Source organism: Podarcis cretensis, assembly GCF_951804945.1.
Source record: "Podarcis cretensis genome assembly, chromosome: 14".
Lineage (NCBI taxonomy): Eukaryota > Metazoa > Chordata > Lepidosauria > Squamata > Lacertidae > Podarcis > Podarcis cretensis.
The window spans coordinates 38,226,854-38,242,130 of record NC_137183.1 but is presented as its reverse complement, the minus strand read 5'-3'; the positions used below and the strand labels follow the sequence as shown (position 1 = coordinate 38,242,130).

The window sequence follows — 15,277 nt, the reverse complement described above, 5'->3', positions numbered from 1 at the left end:
AAAATCAATAAACCCCAGATACAAAGCAAGTGTATGGTGAAATAGTGTGGGGGTGGGGTGGGGGGAGGGAATCTGAGCAGACTGGAATAAAATCCTAGAAGCCAGTTAGCATCAGCCTCTTCCCTGGGACTCTCTCAAACCCAGCGTTTGCCCGCAATTCCTCCGAAACAGTTAACAGGTTCAGAGTTCCCGCCCACAGGTATGATATCACTGCTCCCATCTGCCAATCGCCTCTTGATGTTGCGGCAAAAGAGTCCTCCAAGCCACAGCTCAGAGCAGAAAGCAAACAGCGGCAACAGCAGCCAGAGCCGAAGGAAAGAGACCGAGGAAGAACACAGGACTTTGCTTTTCTCACTTCTCTTCTCCCTTGCAGAGAAAGCTGTGCTGGGGGCAGGAGGCTGCAGCCCATGCTGTGACTGCAAACTCTCCAGGCTCGCGTGGGCACCTGCCCCTGTGTACCTTGCCAGGATGATGGGCTGCAAGTCCAACTCGCTCACTTGCTTGCAAGGAGGGAAGCCGGGTCTGCCTGCAGTGGCTGCCACCACCGACTCCACTGCCACACTCAACAAGCTGGCGCTGGCCACAGGGGGCACGGAAAAATCCTGGTACCGCTGCGTCTTCCCCTTTGGCATCGTCTCCCTGGTCATTGGCATTGCTGCCACGTGCATCACATTCACCATCAATGGGCGGCAGATGGACATTGCCAAGGTGGTCTCGGTGGCCACCCTGATCTTCGGAGTGGGCCTGCTGGTGGGCGCCTTGGTTTGCTGGCGGGCCAAGAGGCAGCGGCAGCGCAAGAAACAGCAAGAGGAGCCTGCTTCCGTCGAACAGGGGGCTTTGTGATGCAGGAACCAGACCCAAACCCCGGCAGGTAGACCCATGGCTGGCAAGAACCCCACCTTTTTCTTGTACTCCATGGCAGAATGAGGGGAGCCAGGAAGGGGGCTTTGGCAGCGCCTTCCAATGTTTTGGGAAGAGAGAAAAAGGACAGTGGAACCTGGCAGTGTGGGGGCAACATTTGTCCTGTTTTTACTGAATGTGTTGAACGATGTTTTGGACAGTGAAAGGGAATTGGCCTGATCCAGGAAGGATGGTGAAAAGCAGGAGGCAAGTGGCAGGGCTGGCTGGCTGTGTGTCAGGCTGTTCCCCTACAAAAGTCGCCCTGACCTTGGGTTTGCGAGCTTCTTTGCCACACAGAACTGTTTGTTTACAAAGAGCCCCAGGAAAAAAACTCCTTTTTAAAAAACACACCAGCAGAATGAGAACAGGGAAGGCGTTTCCTCCCACAAGGATGCTTTCTGCTCGTCTCCCAACACAGCTATGCATATTGTTGACTGATCACAGAAAGAGATACCTATTTTATTTTTTTAAATGAGGATCGTGGAGCAGCATTGCCTAGTGAAACATGAGTGAAGTCAAAAGTTCACAAGTTTCTGCAGGACAAAAACAGTGCGATTTTGCCAGCTGAGAAGGATGATGGAGCCTGGGGTTCCAGCTGGTGGCAGTTCTAGAATGATACTCCTTTTCCAGGGTGGAAAGCCCAGGTCAAAGGTTACTGTCAGGATGTTTTTGGAATAAACAGATACCGTCACTTCTTGCAAGTAAAAGTGAAGAAATACCGTTTGATGGAGAAGGTGCACTGTGGTAGCAAAAGAGCCCTAGTCAAGTTTCAAGATCTCATGAGACATGGGACAGTTGAAACTGCAGCTGAAGCTGACAAAGCGGTACAGCTTTCCTGTGGGGATGGCGGGGCAACTGTTCATTGGGAAGTAAAGCCCAGATTGCGAAAGAAGAGGCTGGCCTAATCTGCCCTTCAGCGCAAAGTGTTGCAAACTAAGGAAGCTTCTAGTGCTGGTGGAGCTTTGCCCACCTGACTATAAATTCAGTCATGTGCCACCAACCCATGCAGTCCGCATTGTGCCTCTGGTTGGTTGCACATTGGCAATATACTCACGCAGGAGTGCGCTGTGAGGTTGTCCACCACAGACAGTTGTTCCACTAGTTTTCCAAAGCAATGTACAGTATCGGGTATTCTTGATAGAATTAATGTAACCTGTAGCTTGACAGTTGCTGCATCAGAGTTGTGGTTTCAGAGGATGCAAAGGGCAGGTCGTTGACAGGGCCCCAGTTAGGACAGGATAGCAGCTGAGCTTGTAAGAGGCATGAGAGAGAGAGAGAGAGAGAGAGAGAGAGAGAGAGAGAGTAAATATATCATGCATTAGATGCCTACATTAAAGGGTGGGGGGACAAATCTCAATGTCCTGGTTCGATCTTTCAGTGTTTCTCCTTGGGAAGTAATAGGATCGGAACAAGGAATGTGTGTATTCCTGACTTCTCTAAGCTTTCCCCCTTAACCTGACTTCTTTGGCCTGGTTTTTTCTCGCAGCAGGGTGGCCTGCAAACCACAGCTGTGTACCAGCAATTCAAAGGAGGTCTCCTTTCTCCTCCTTGCTGTTTATTCTCAGCTGAGCTATAGTAATACCAAGGCTGGCTGATAGCTATGGCTGGAAGAGTGGAGGGTGGGTGGGTAGGGAACAGCTGCTCTCTTGGCTCCTCAGCACCTGGAGCTCATCCACATCCACACATGCAGCTGAAAAGAAGTGAAACCAGACTCTCTGTAAGCCTAGGAGCCGGAAAAAGGCAGCGGCCAGGACTGGCGTGGGGGTGGACGAGGCTGGGAACGAAGGGTGTGCACACATACATCACGTTTCCTGGCTAACTCCTTCACAGTATGCTGTTGGATTAACCTCCCCCCCCCCCCCCGGGGTGTGCATGTGTGTGCTGCTGTTATGTCTGGCCCAAGTGTAACATATGTGGAAGTGCAAACTTGACTGAGCAGGAAGGGAGACAGACAAGAAGCAGCAGTGCTTTGGGGCCATATCCAGATGGTAATCTCCTCTACTCCTTGTTGGAGTTCTAAAACAAGGATGACCCACATCTATTCACTTGGGGGGGGGGCTGCTCAGTCCTCCAGACTTTCCTCTGGGGGAGGGCATAAGGAAGTTTGTTGCAAACATCTGAATGGCTAATAGGGCATTTGCTTTGCATGCAAAAGGTCCCAGTTTCGCACCTGGGTATCTCCAGGTAGGGCTGGGAAAGACTCCCTGCCTGAAACCCTGGAGAGCCTCTGCCAGTCAGTGTAGGCAATATTGAGCTAAATGGCCCAATGCCCTGACTCGGTTTAATGCAACTTCCTCTGTAGACATGCTTCATAATAAAGGTATCATTGTTATCTTTTTATTCTGCCTTTCTCAAATGACAGCTGCTTAATTTCTGTCTTTTATCCTAAGGCAGGCTAGGTTGAGAGATGGTGTCTGGCCCAAAGCCATCCAGTCCGTTGCCAGAAATTTGAACTTGGATCTCCCTAGAATAAGTCTGACACTAGCTGCCATTGCACCACACATTCTGCATCTTGCATATCACATACATCCTTTTTTTGTCCTTGTGTATGTAATTTCTGTGTATTGGCATAGCTTTTGTTTCTTACAGCTTGCAAACATTCTTCTTTTCTCCATGAATGCAACCGTGAGCAACCTTTCCCTGCCCCTCGATTAGATCTTGGTGGGGCTCCCAGGGGCCAAATAAAATTGCCTCAGGGTTGGCTGGGCTGAATCAGCTCAAAGGGTCTAGTTGCCTCCTACCACCCCATTCAAGGATAAGGTCTCATACCCGAGAAGAGGCAGGCACCTTTTTGTGTAAGAAACCAGATGTGCTGACCATACATGTGGTGCCGAGCCACATGGAGGCTCATTCTAGCCATGGCAAGTGGACTGGTGCAGGTGGAAGCATTTTGACATAGGAAGTGCTGGAAGATTATGCCAGATCCTACTCAGTGAAAGAAGTGAGGGATAACTGTTGCTTCCTTGGAATATGGTAGAGCACATGGCTGTACATGAAGTCCCAAGTTCATTCAAAATAAAAATCAGTGTTATTTCCGGACTAGTTTGCTGAGCATACATCCTGATTTGCTTGCACAAAGGAAGTGGGAAGGTTTGATGATGTTGGGAATTTATTTAGCGGTTTCTGGAGTGTTTCCCCGTCACTTTCCTTATTGCAGAGAGAGAGAGAGAGAGAGAGAGAGAGAGAGAGAGAGAGAACACAAGTCCAATATGGGAAGGGGTGGGAACGTGTTGGACCACCCTGCCCCAGAAGTACGCCAGGTGAGCAGGGGAAAGGAAAGGCACCACCTGGGCAGCTCTTGCTACTCAAGACTAGAGAATACTATGCTAAATGGACAAATCGCCTGACTTCATTTAAGGCAGCTTCCTCTGCAGCATAGCTCTCACTTTTAATATATGTGATCCATGTGTTTCAGAGAGACAGACCTCTCAAGTATTTCCATAACTTTAAATGAAAACCATGCCTGTAACAAAGCCAGGATTTACAACCCCCCTCCCTTCTCCAGGAAGGATCTTTTGTCAGTTTCTAATGCCTTGTTCTGTAACTCAAGAACTCAGAGCTGCTTTCTTTGCTTTTTGTTACTCTCTGTTTCCATTGAGGGGTTGGGGGGGGGTTTAAGAGAGAAGAAAATAGACCTTTGCTCACCCAGGAAGATCCTTTGTTTGCCTGCATAATAGAGCAATAACCTGCCATGGTTAACCCCTTGCTGTTCCACTGTTGCAAAAGACAGGCAGACTTTCTATAATTAGGCTGCCAATAGCAGGCCTGTTTTCTCTATTTCTGGGCACCGGGTAATCAAATATGACCCCCCTCCAGCAGCTGAGCGCAATGCATGGCATTTCCTGGGCTGGAGAGATCTGTATACAGTTTTGTTGACATCCCTGCATGATCTTCAAGTCCACAAGCCAACAAACAAACTTCAAAAGACTTGGGGTGCATACAGATATGCCCAGCTTTGGGATCTCATGCATTTATTTCTGCTGTGGGGTGAGCTCTGCTATCTTCCACTGCTGATGTATGGCTCTGAATTTGGGCAGTAGCTTAATGGCAAAACACCTGCTTTGGATGACATCCTGCTTTGGATGCCGATTCCAGGTTCAATCTTCGAGATCTCCAGATAGGACTGGGAAAGATTCCTTGCCTGAAACCCTGGGGAGCTGCTGCCAGTCAGTGTAGACAGTACTGAGTTACCTGGACCAAAAGTCCGACTTAGTATAAGCAAGGATCCTAAGCTCTTGCAGCAAAAGCCCCTTCTAGAAGTTACCTTGTTTATTTGGATTGGTTTGGTTCACTCCTGCAGCACATAAGCAGTGCCGTTGGAAATATATAATCTGTACAAGCATTTATAACTTCAGTGAAGGACACACAAAAAATATGCCAGGCACTGTGGAGTTCAGCTAGGAATTCTGTTGGTCAGGTGCCAGTTCCCTGTGCCACTGCAGCTGTTGTCTTGAGGGCGAAACTGCAGGTGATTAAAGTTGGGCTTCATCATTCTGGATGATTTATGAACATAGAAAGCTGTCTTCTGCTAAGTTGCCACACCCCTCACTGGCCCCATTTTGCACTCTCTTTGGGTGGTTTTGTTTTGTTTTTGCCTGGTTGGAATGTGTCCTTGCACACATGAAGGCTAAAGTGTGTGTGTGTGTGTGTGTGTGTGTGTGTATAGAGACAAGCTTACCATGCACAGGTAAAATTTATATTAATTGCTCCATCTGCCTTTTCTTTTGGTCCCATCCTGCACTGACATGTGGCCTCCAGAAGATTGGCTAGAATTCGCCCCCCTACCCCTGGCATAGAGGAGTGGTCTGGTTGAATCCAGAGACCCACCTCTGACTCCCAGGCTACAACATGGGACCCGTTTTCACATTTGATTTATACCTTACAGAGCTGATAAGGCACGTGATGAATCCTAAAATGGCAATTCACAGAGCACAGTGTTCCCTTAGCATTGCTACTAAATGCAAATCAGCCCTGCAGTATGGCAGGAGAAAGGCACAAGCATGTGGGTGGCAGGAAATACGTAACTTATTATTATCATTTTTAATGGCCCATTCCATTTCCCTGCCACTTTGCAGTGCTTGTGGATGTTGATAAAACAAGCATCTCATCAGAAGAACACATCCTCGTCCAGACACACATGTAGTGCTCCTTTGGTCTGGCCAACCTAAGGTGGAATCCAACATGGCGGCAACAGCTTTGCTGAGATCCACCTGATGTGGCCTTGCTACCCATTTGCAGGTCCTGATCTTCTGGCATTGGGCAGCTGCTAGTAGTCATGCCTCTGCAGGGCTGGCATAATGTAAGTGCTGCTGCAGGCAATGAGGCTGGCAATGCAATTTCTGCCAGTCAGTGGAGGCTGTAGTGCTGAGCTTGACCTTCTAACTTGGCTGAGTTCCTGCTTCTGATCACACCTTTTCTCTCTGCTTCTAATCAGCTAAATTTGGCCATGTTCTTGGAAGGTGGAACATTTTATGCACAAACTGGTGTGGTTTGATCACACTGGACTCCGTTGCCATAGCTTGGCTTAATGGAAACTAAGTTGGTGTTACTTGCGAATGACATCTGCTTCCTAGGTTTCCTTCCTCCAGCTGAAAAAAAAAGCATCTGCTTGGACCACTCCAGCCATCACATCACTACCACATGGGTCAAAAGATTGTTTGTTTGCTTTCCAATACTATCTTCTTAATCAAAGTTCTTAACTGTCTAGTCCTGGCTGCAGTGGGAAGCGTCCAGGTGATGAGGCTCCACATTGGTGGGACACAGAGTGATGCTGGAACATGCAACTCTCTAGACATGGTGTAGTGGTTAGAGCACACTACTCCCATCATCCCAGACCACTGGCCATGCTGGCTAGGAATAGTGGGAGTTGCAGTCCAACAACATGTGGGGAGCCAAGGTTGAGAAAGGCTGGGTTAGTGTTGGACTATGACTTTGGGAGACCAGGGTTCAAATCCCCACTTGGCCATGGAGCTTGCTGGGCCAGTCACCAACTCTCAGCCTAAGTTACCGTACAGGGTTTTGGGAGGATAATATTGAGAGAGGAAAAACCATCTTGCCCTGGCCTCTTTTGGGAAGGAGGGTGGGATCTAAATTTAACAAATAGATGAAATAAATGCACCACATTGAGCTCCTTAGGGAAAATGCAGTAATGAGACAGGTGGCCCCCCCTCCACTTATGCAGGGTTTACATTCTAGGGCCCCACATGCATAAGTGAAATTGTGTAAAGTGAGGAGCACCCTCTAAACACCCTTTAAATGCCCTTTCTCCACACTTTCTTCAATCCACACCAAAAAAATATTGCATCTAAAAATATCCACAACTAGAAGGTGGAGGATGAGTGGGAAAGTGGTTGCTGCTGCTGTACTACCCCGCCAGCTGTTAGGTGGGGAGGCTAAGCAGCATAAACAAAGCCCCACTCTGATCCAGGGATGGTCTGCTTGCAAGTCTAGCTCTCGCCTGCCATTTCTGGGTTTGAATTGAATTGAATTATTTCCCAGTGCCAGACATATATGTGGTCATGCGCGAGTCAATTGCAAGTAATTGGATGGACGCTTGTAATTAATTTTGCAAACACTTTCCCTAATGTTTAGTGCAGTCTGATCAGAACACAATAAGAACCTGGCTGCTGGATCAGACCAAAGGTCCATCTAGTCCAGCATCCTGTTCTCACAGTGGCCAGCCAGATATCTCTGGAAAGCTTCCAATCCTAAGTAGGGCTTCAAGGCAATTGTTCTCCCTTGCTGCTGCTCCCCATCAGCTGCCTCTGAACCTTGAGGTTCCAGCAGCCGTCATGACTATTAGCCATTGATTAGATTTCTCCTCCGTTAATTTGTCTAAACCCTTTTAGAAACCATTTCAGCTAGTAACCAACAGCATATCTTGGTTCTGTGAATTCCATCAAGTTATTTATCTGCTATGTGAGGAAGTTCTTCATTTTGCTTGCTATGATTCTCCTGCCAGTCAATTTCATTAGTTGACCCTGAGATGTAACGTTCTTTGTCAGAGGAAAAAACATTTATTTCTATTCAGTCTCCACACCATGCATGAGTCTTTTAAAAATGCAATAATGTCTCTTTGTTAAATTGTCTTTCTCCCCACTCCAATGCTATAGCGTTTCCTTCAAGGTTCTGATGCCCTGACCCACCCATCCGCCAACCACATTTTTCTTTTGGTTGCCCTTTTTACATCTTTACGAGTTAAATGATACCCTTTTTTGAGATGGTTTCCAATTCAGCATTCCACCAGTTTGTTTTTAGGTGGACAAAAAGACAACAATTAGCTTTCCACTTCATCTGTTTTCCAGTCTCACTTTTAAGAGAATAACAAAATCTGGTCATGGTGGGGACTCTAACAAGCACTGTTCCCCTGTTACTCTTGCAAATCTTTCAGCAGAAAGGAAATGCAATCAGAACTGGAGTGGGCATTCCTGGACCTCTGCAAACCGCTGTTGACACCAGTAGTGATCTACTTGGGCAGACAGGAAAGGTTGCAGCTTGCATGGTTGAGCTGGCTGCAGTTATATCTGCTTCAGCTCTCAGAGTCAGTCCTGATGTATCTGAAGCTGCGACATAAGGAATATCATAGCAGCCAGGGCTGGCCCTGGTTTAGATAGACTAAGGCTACTGCCTCAGGTAACCAATTCTGGCTGCCATTAAAGGGCTTGCTATTTAGTTTGTTATGATTGCATGTTGACTCTCAAGGAGTGCAAGGAGTGGGCAAGGTGTTTGTGGGATTTTCAAGTGCCAAAACAATTTGTACTACTCATTTGGTGTGTGTGTGTGTGTGTGTGTTTTGTGGTGGGTAGATTTGCTGCTCCAGCTCAGACAGCAAAATGCATTGGGCCAGCATGGGGGGGCACATCTTGTAATTTTGTCAATGTATTGGGGTTGTTTCTGCAATCTTCTATGAGTCCCAACTTCAGATGTTACACTGCTTTATGACACTGGGTTTCTAGGAATTGGACAGCTGCAGTAATATCTTTACTGGATCATACTGTCAGTTTTACACATGGAAATGTGCCAATTAATTTTTTTGAAGCTTTCGACTCCAGAGTTGCCTGCTCCTCTGCCCTCTTCTATTTTCACAGACCCTTTAAAAAACCACCATCGCATTTCTCCACTCTGCCAACCTGTTGCACAACTTCTCCTGAAATGACAACAATAACGAGCCTTGTGATGAAATTCTTTATATCAAATGAGGAATGTTTGGGTGGGGGGGAAATCAAGGATCTGTAAGAAGGTGGTTTCTGTTATCAAAGTGCCATGAATACAATCTTTATACATATATATTTTTCTGTTTTTCATATGCCCTCTCACTAATGTTGTGCTGGAACCACGTTTCTTGGGGAGGGGAAATAAAAATCTCTTCTTTACTGAGACGTTTTTGTTTTGCATTTGTGTGAATACTGACGGGTTTTCCAAAAATCATCACAAGAAAAGGGAAGAGAGTGTGTGGGTGTACAGGAGGGTGTAAGAGACAAACACACAGAAAGATTTCTAGAGGGGTAGCCATGCTAGTCTGTTACAGCAAAATCAACAAAGAAGCTTGACAAATTTATTATGGATGCAGCTTTTGCAGCCCGTATCCAGTTCATCAGATACATTAAATGATTCAAAGGAAGAGAAGAACAGAGGTCCCCAGAAGCCATTTGCCATTAATCTATTCACTACTAGGGTACCTACATGTCCTACTTTACCATAGCTGTCAACCGTCCCTTATTTGGCAGGAAACTCCCTTATCCCAGTGCAGTGTCCCGCTGCTGTCCCTTATTGATGATGTCCCTTAAATTTCCCGGGTTTCAAAGGAAGCAGCTCCTCTCCCTCCCTCCCTGCCGGCCAGGGATGAGGGAGGCTCCAACTGTGTTGCTTGGCTGCCCAGCCCGGCCCCCTCCGGCCTCCTCTCACCAGCCTCGGCCCCTGGGAACCCCTCCCCGCCAGGACTGGTGGGAGCCTCAGGCCCTTCTGCCGCCATCCTCCTTGCAGCCACTGAACTGAGCGTCTCTGCCTGGGGCCTCCCCTCTGCCCGTCGCTGTCGCTGCTGCTCCCGCTAGGCCGTACTGTGGCTGCGCCGCTGAAGGACCCAGATGAGATGGGCAGCCTGGCACGGCCTATGAATTGCTGAGGAGCCTTGAGAGGCAAGCGGGGGCAACCATAGAGAAAGCAGTTGTTAAAGAAGGATGTTAAAGAAGGATAGAACTTTTTTTATGTATGCAACTACAGCAGCAAGAATACTCATTGCAAAATATTGGAAGATACAAGACCTTCCCACGCTGGAAGAGTGGCAGACGCAGTTGATGGACTATATGGAACTGGCTGAAATGACTGGCAGAATCCGAGATCTGGGAGAAGAGACAATGGAAGAGGACTGGAAGAAATTTAAGGACTATTTACAAAAACATTATAAGTTGTATGAATGTTAAGAATCTGCATGACTTGGAAATTTTAGCTCCTGCAATTAGATTAGGAAAATAGAAAGTTAAGTTATAAGTAAGAAAAAGTTGAAATTTAAAGTTATTTTATGTATTATCTTAAGGTATAAATATTTGACAAAAGGTACTTTAAACATAGAGAAAGCAGTTCAGAGAGAGGAGGAGGAAGAGGCAGAGGTGCGGGCAGGTGTTCCAAGGGCTAACCATAGAGGGGGAAAGCGGAGGAAGGATTGCAAGCGCTTCTCACATAGATTTGTAGTGGTAGACTAGCATAGATGGTCTGATCTGCGGGTTTACTCTGGTCGCTATTTCCCCTCCCCCTTCCTCCTGCCCCGCCTGATGGAACTGAGAGCTGCAGATGGAGCACGAGAGAAAAGATACAGAACCGCAGCAGCATCTTCGTAGCTTGGACTTCATTTTGCGCGAAAAGTGGTTGCTGCTTGTAGTTATTTAATTGCAGTGTTTCATCAGTTGGTGTCTTGAGCAGCAACCTCTGGAAACGAAGGGCTAAAAACCGGCGCTGCTCTCCCAAATTATCTGGTCCCTTTTAACTTCACATTTCAGCTGGTTGACTAAAATCCCTTATTTTGGCTGCTGATCCCTTATTTTCGAGGCTGCTGGTCCCTTATTTTCAAATCTGTAAGTTGACAGCTATGTACTTTACACAGTACAGTCCTCTGTTTGAAGGAGTTTATTTGAGGAAGGGCTATAGCTCAGTGGCAGAACATCTTTGCATGCAGAAAGTCCCAAGTTCAATCCTTGGCATCTCCAGGACAGATACTGTGCCAGAAACCCCGGAGAGCCACTTGCCAATAGACAGGTAAAGTAAAGGTAAAGGTAAAGGTAAAGGACGGTTAAGTCCAGTCAAAGGCGACTATGAGGTTGTGATGCTCATCTCACTTTCAGGCCGAGGGAGTCGGTGTTTGTCCACAGACAGCTTTCCGGGTCATGTGGCCAGCATGACTTAACCGCTTCTGGTGCAATGGGACACCGTGACAAGAGCTAGAATGTATGGAAATGTCTTTACCTTCCTGCTGTAGTGGTAGCTATTTATCTACTTGCACTGGTATGCTTTTGAACTGCTAGGTTGGCAGGAGCTGGGACAGAGCAACGGGAGCTCACCCCATCACACAGACTTGAACTGCCGACATTATGATCAGCAAGCCCAAGAGGCTCAGTGCCACCCACTCGCTAATAATAATTGCCAATAGACAATAGTGAGCTAGATAGGCCAGTAGTCTGACTAAGTTTGATGTTGGCTCCAAATCTGGTTTCAAGAACCACAAAAAGAAAGGAGAAATCTCCTTTCAGGGCACAGCCCTCCACTCCACCTCAGATCAGTAATGTTAGTTTTATTTCAAGGTGAACACATTTTTATGCCTTTATCTAAAAAAGAAACTGAGATAACAATGGTAACTTCTCTAGCCTGGCTCTCTATTCATAGAATCATAGAAATGTAGAGCTGGAAGGGACCCCAAGGGTCGTTGAGTCCAACCCCTGCAATGCAGGAATCATAGTACAGAATTCCTGACAGATGGCCACCCACCCTCTGCTTAAAAACCTCCAGTGAAGGAGAGTCCACCACCACCTGAGGGAGTCTGTTCCATGGCAAGCTGAGGGTTAATCTCAATAGTTTTAAGGTCTACTTTGCTAAATGTCTACATATATATATATATATATATATATATATATATATAGTCTAAATACATATATCGATATATGAATTTGAGCCGGGATAGGCAGCAGTTCCTTGTGCCAGGCAATTTCTCTCCAGCTCCTGGAAAATCCTCTTTTTCTTATGTAAAATATTACCTTTGGAAGTAGATTTACCATGATGTGTGTGTGTGTGTGTGTTTGTGTTTGCTTGTGTTTGCCAATAGGGCCTGGGGCTTAATGTCACTTGTCAGTTTGACACCAGCCAATGGGGAAGCCAGCTTCAAGTCTCTCCTCCAATATGCTATGTTTATTACTAAAGGCAAATGAGGCAGCAAATTCATGTACTAAGACAAGAGGTCAACTCTTCACAGGACATTTAGTCTGTGGTTTCAGTGGGGAGGCAGAACAGGAGCTGTGTTGAAGAGATTGACTGTCAATTTAAAGCACATGACTTCTCCCAAAGAATCCTGGGAGCTGTAGTTTACCCCTTACAGAGCTGCAGTTCCCAGCACTCTTAATAAGCTACAGTTCCCAGGATTCTTTGGGGGAAGTCATGTGCTTTAACTGTTCGGTGTGTATGCAGCCGAAGGGTATGAGACATCTGCTTAGGTGAACACTTGCAGAAAGGGTCACATTTCAACCGTTGCTCTTGGAGCCAGTTCAAATTTAATAGGTAGGCAGCTACGATATCCGAAAAGGGGCATCGCTGTCCTTTCTGCAATGCCAGCAATAGTGGGATTAAGGGAGGCAGTCAAGTTTCCCAAGGCTGGACATTAAACAGGAATGAGACATGCTTAGCTGCAGTAGTTGATAAGAATTGTGACTCTGCCTGCAAAGCAGCTTTCAGCAATTTTTCTGGAAATGAGCCTATCAGAAGCCGCACCTGCTGAAGATGCCCTAGAACCTCTGCACTGGACAAGGGCTTAGATTAGATGACCTCCAAGGCCCCCTTGAGCTCTATAATTCTATGTATAAACATAATTTGCTAACATGGAGAGAGTCGCTATGTAATTTCCCCTACCCTCTTCTCCACTTGGCTGAAATAGACAGAGCTAGCAAATGGATGTGGATTAAGAGGCTTTGCCTGGCAGCTGTGCTTCCTGTTTTCCCAGCCTGTAATGTGCCTTAATAGCCTTTCCAGACGAGCATTATTGGGCTGATCACATCTATCTGATGGGCAATTTTCTGCTCTGATAGAGACACAAAGCAGCCCTTTGAGTCATCTGAGTACCTGCCACTCTTCACCTTGGTCTCTGCTTCATTCAGTCAAGCTTCCTGTTTTTTTTCTCTGCTCTCTGAGAGTTGGTGCACAGACTTTTTTGGCTTGATCCTGCAGAAGCCTGTGCAATCAGGGCATGATGGTGAAGTCGGAATACATGTAGCCTTGGCCAGCAGTTCACATTTGAAGGTGAACTTACCTAGTTCGAGCTTTCCAAAACAATACAAAGCCCAGCCATCCTTTCAAAAGTCCTGAATCTCGCAATGCAGTTATCCAGCCTAGTAATGTGTACGAAAACGCACTTACTAGGGTAAAGTGTGCATATAAATGCATATATTGGTATAAAGAACATAAAATGCATTCTGCCCAAGCAAATTGCCCTGCAAAGATATGTATGTTAAGCAACAGTCGCGCTGATTAATTTTCATGAGAAAGAACATTGCAAACAGGTACAGAAATGTGGAGAACTGAACTTGCAGTTGGCAAACTGGAAAACTGAGAGAAAGCAAATTTGACTTATTCGTCTATCCTTAGTAGGGACAAGTACCTACAGTGGTACCTCGGGTTAAGTACTTAATTCGTTCCGGAGGTCCGTTCTTAACCTGAAACTGTTCTTAACCTGAAGCACAACTTTAGCTAATGGGGCCTCCTGCTGCCACTGCGCCACCGGAGCACGATTTCTGTTCTCATCCTGAAGCAAAGTTCTTAACCTGAGGTAATATTTCTGGGTTAGCAGAGTCTGTAACCTGAAGCGTATGTAACCTGAAGCGTATGTAACCCGAGGTACCACTGTACGTTGTTTGTGAATGCTGTTCTCCACTGCTTGGAAGAAGATAGCAATAAGGTTCAGCCAAGACACAGTATTCACATGCAGCAAGAGGTGGACTCTACCCACAGTCTAGGGGTAGGCAATATGGTGGACTATAATTTCCATAATCTCTGCTCCACCCTCTCCTCGAGTGCTTTTGCCCTGATAGAGCTCCATCTGCTTCTTGATTACCTGGATGGAGAGGCTGTGTGTGCTCTCCTCCTCTAGAGCCGGCCCACCCATGAGGCAGGGTGAAACAACTGCCTCAGGTGGCAGAAATGCAAGAGGTGGTGCCTCCACAGACATCCCGCTTGCCCCACCGCCACTGGAGAAGAAACCCAGGTAAGGTAGGCTGTGGCAGCGGCACCGTAGCACAGAGTTCTGCCGCCCAGCTTTGCTGCTTGTCTCCCCTACCCCCAGGGGCAGAGAGGGACCAGCAGCAAAGCTCTGCCAGCTCAGCAAGAGGGGAGGCGTTTCACAGCCAGCATTGCTGCTGGTTTCCCACCTCCTCCACCCAACAGGGTGATGAGGCTTTGCCTGCACTCCTCCTTGAGGGGAAGCCCTTGCAATTCCATGCTCTTCCCAACATGGGGGAGGCAGTGAGGCATTTCTCCCCAGGGACCAAAGCATCTTGGGCCACCCCTGTTCTCCCTGTGTTCTCCCCATCCTGCCCACATCTCTACCCTATTGTAGCGGCTGCACTGGGGCATTATGGTAACTGCCAAAAAACCCCAGAGGGTTCTGCCAGTGCCTTTGTCCACTCGAAATTCCCCCAGCCAGGTCCTTTCCCATCCATGGGACTGGGAAATAATAATAATAATAATAATAATAATAATAATAATAATAATAATAATTTATTTATATCCCGCCCTCCCCAGCTGAAGCCGGGCTTCAGGTTGTGATTCGGCACTTCTGTGCATGCACAGGTTGTGATTCAGCGCTTCTGCGCATGTGCAAAGCACGATTTAGCGCTTCTGCACATGCGCAACCGCTGAAACCCAGAAGTAACTCATTACTTCTGGGTTTTGGCGGTCCGTAACCTGAAAAAACACAACCTGAAGCATCTGTAACCCGAGGTATGGCTGTAATGTGATAACGCCGGGGAAGCATTGCTGAGCAATTAATAAAGAGGCATGCCATGTCTAGTTTAAATTCAATGCTAATGCACTGTTATTGCATCAATGATGCATTTCAGAATGCACCCACACTGTGGTTTACCCCTCACAGAACTACAGTTCCCAGCACTGCTTGTTTAAGTAGTATGAA

General features: G+C 46.9%; 1 protein-coding gene across 1 annotated transcript; it reads left to right on the top strand.

The window, feature by feature from the left end:
* The first annotated feature begins 229 nt into the window (after positions 1-229).
* LOC307202458 (uncharacterized protein) lies at positions 230-2,173 on the top strand. Its single transcript, XM_079952455.1, has one exon. It carries the CDS (start codon positions 238-240, stop codon positions 841-843), a length of 606 nt encoding a protein of 201 aa, XP_079808581.1. The 5' UTR covers positions 230-237; the 3' UTR covers positions 844-2,173.
* The last annotated feature ends 13,104 nt before the right edge of the window (positions 2,174-15,277 follow it).

Bases quoted from the DNA above. Each gene is read 5' to 3' on its own strand.
- LOC307202458 (XM_079952455.1), top strand. From the start codon at position 238: ATGTTGCGGCAAAAGAGTCCTCCAAGCCACAGCTCAGAGCAGAAAGCA.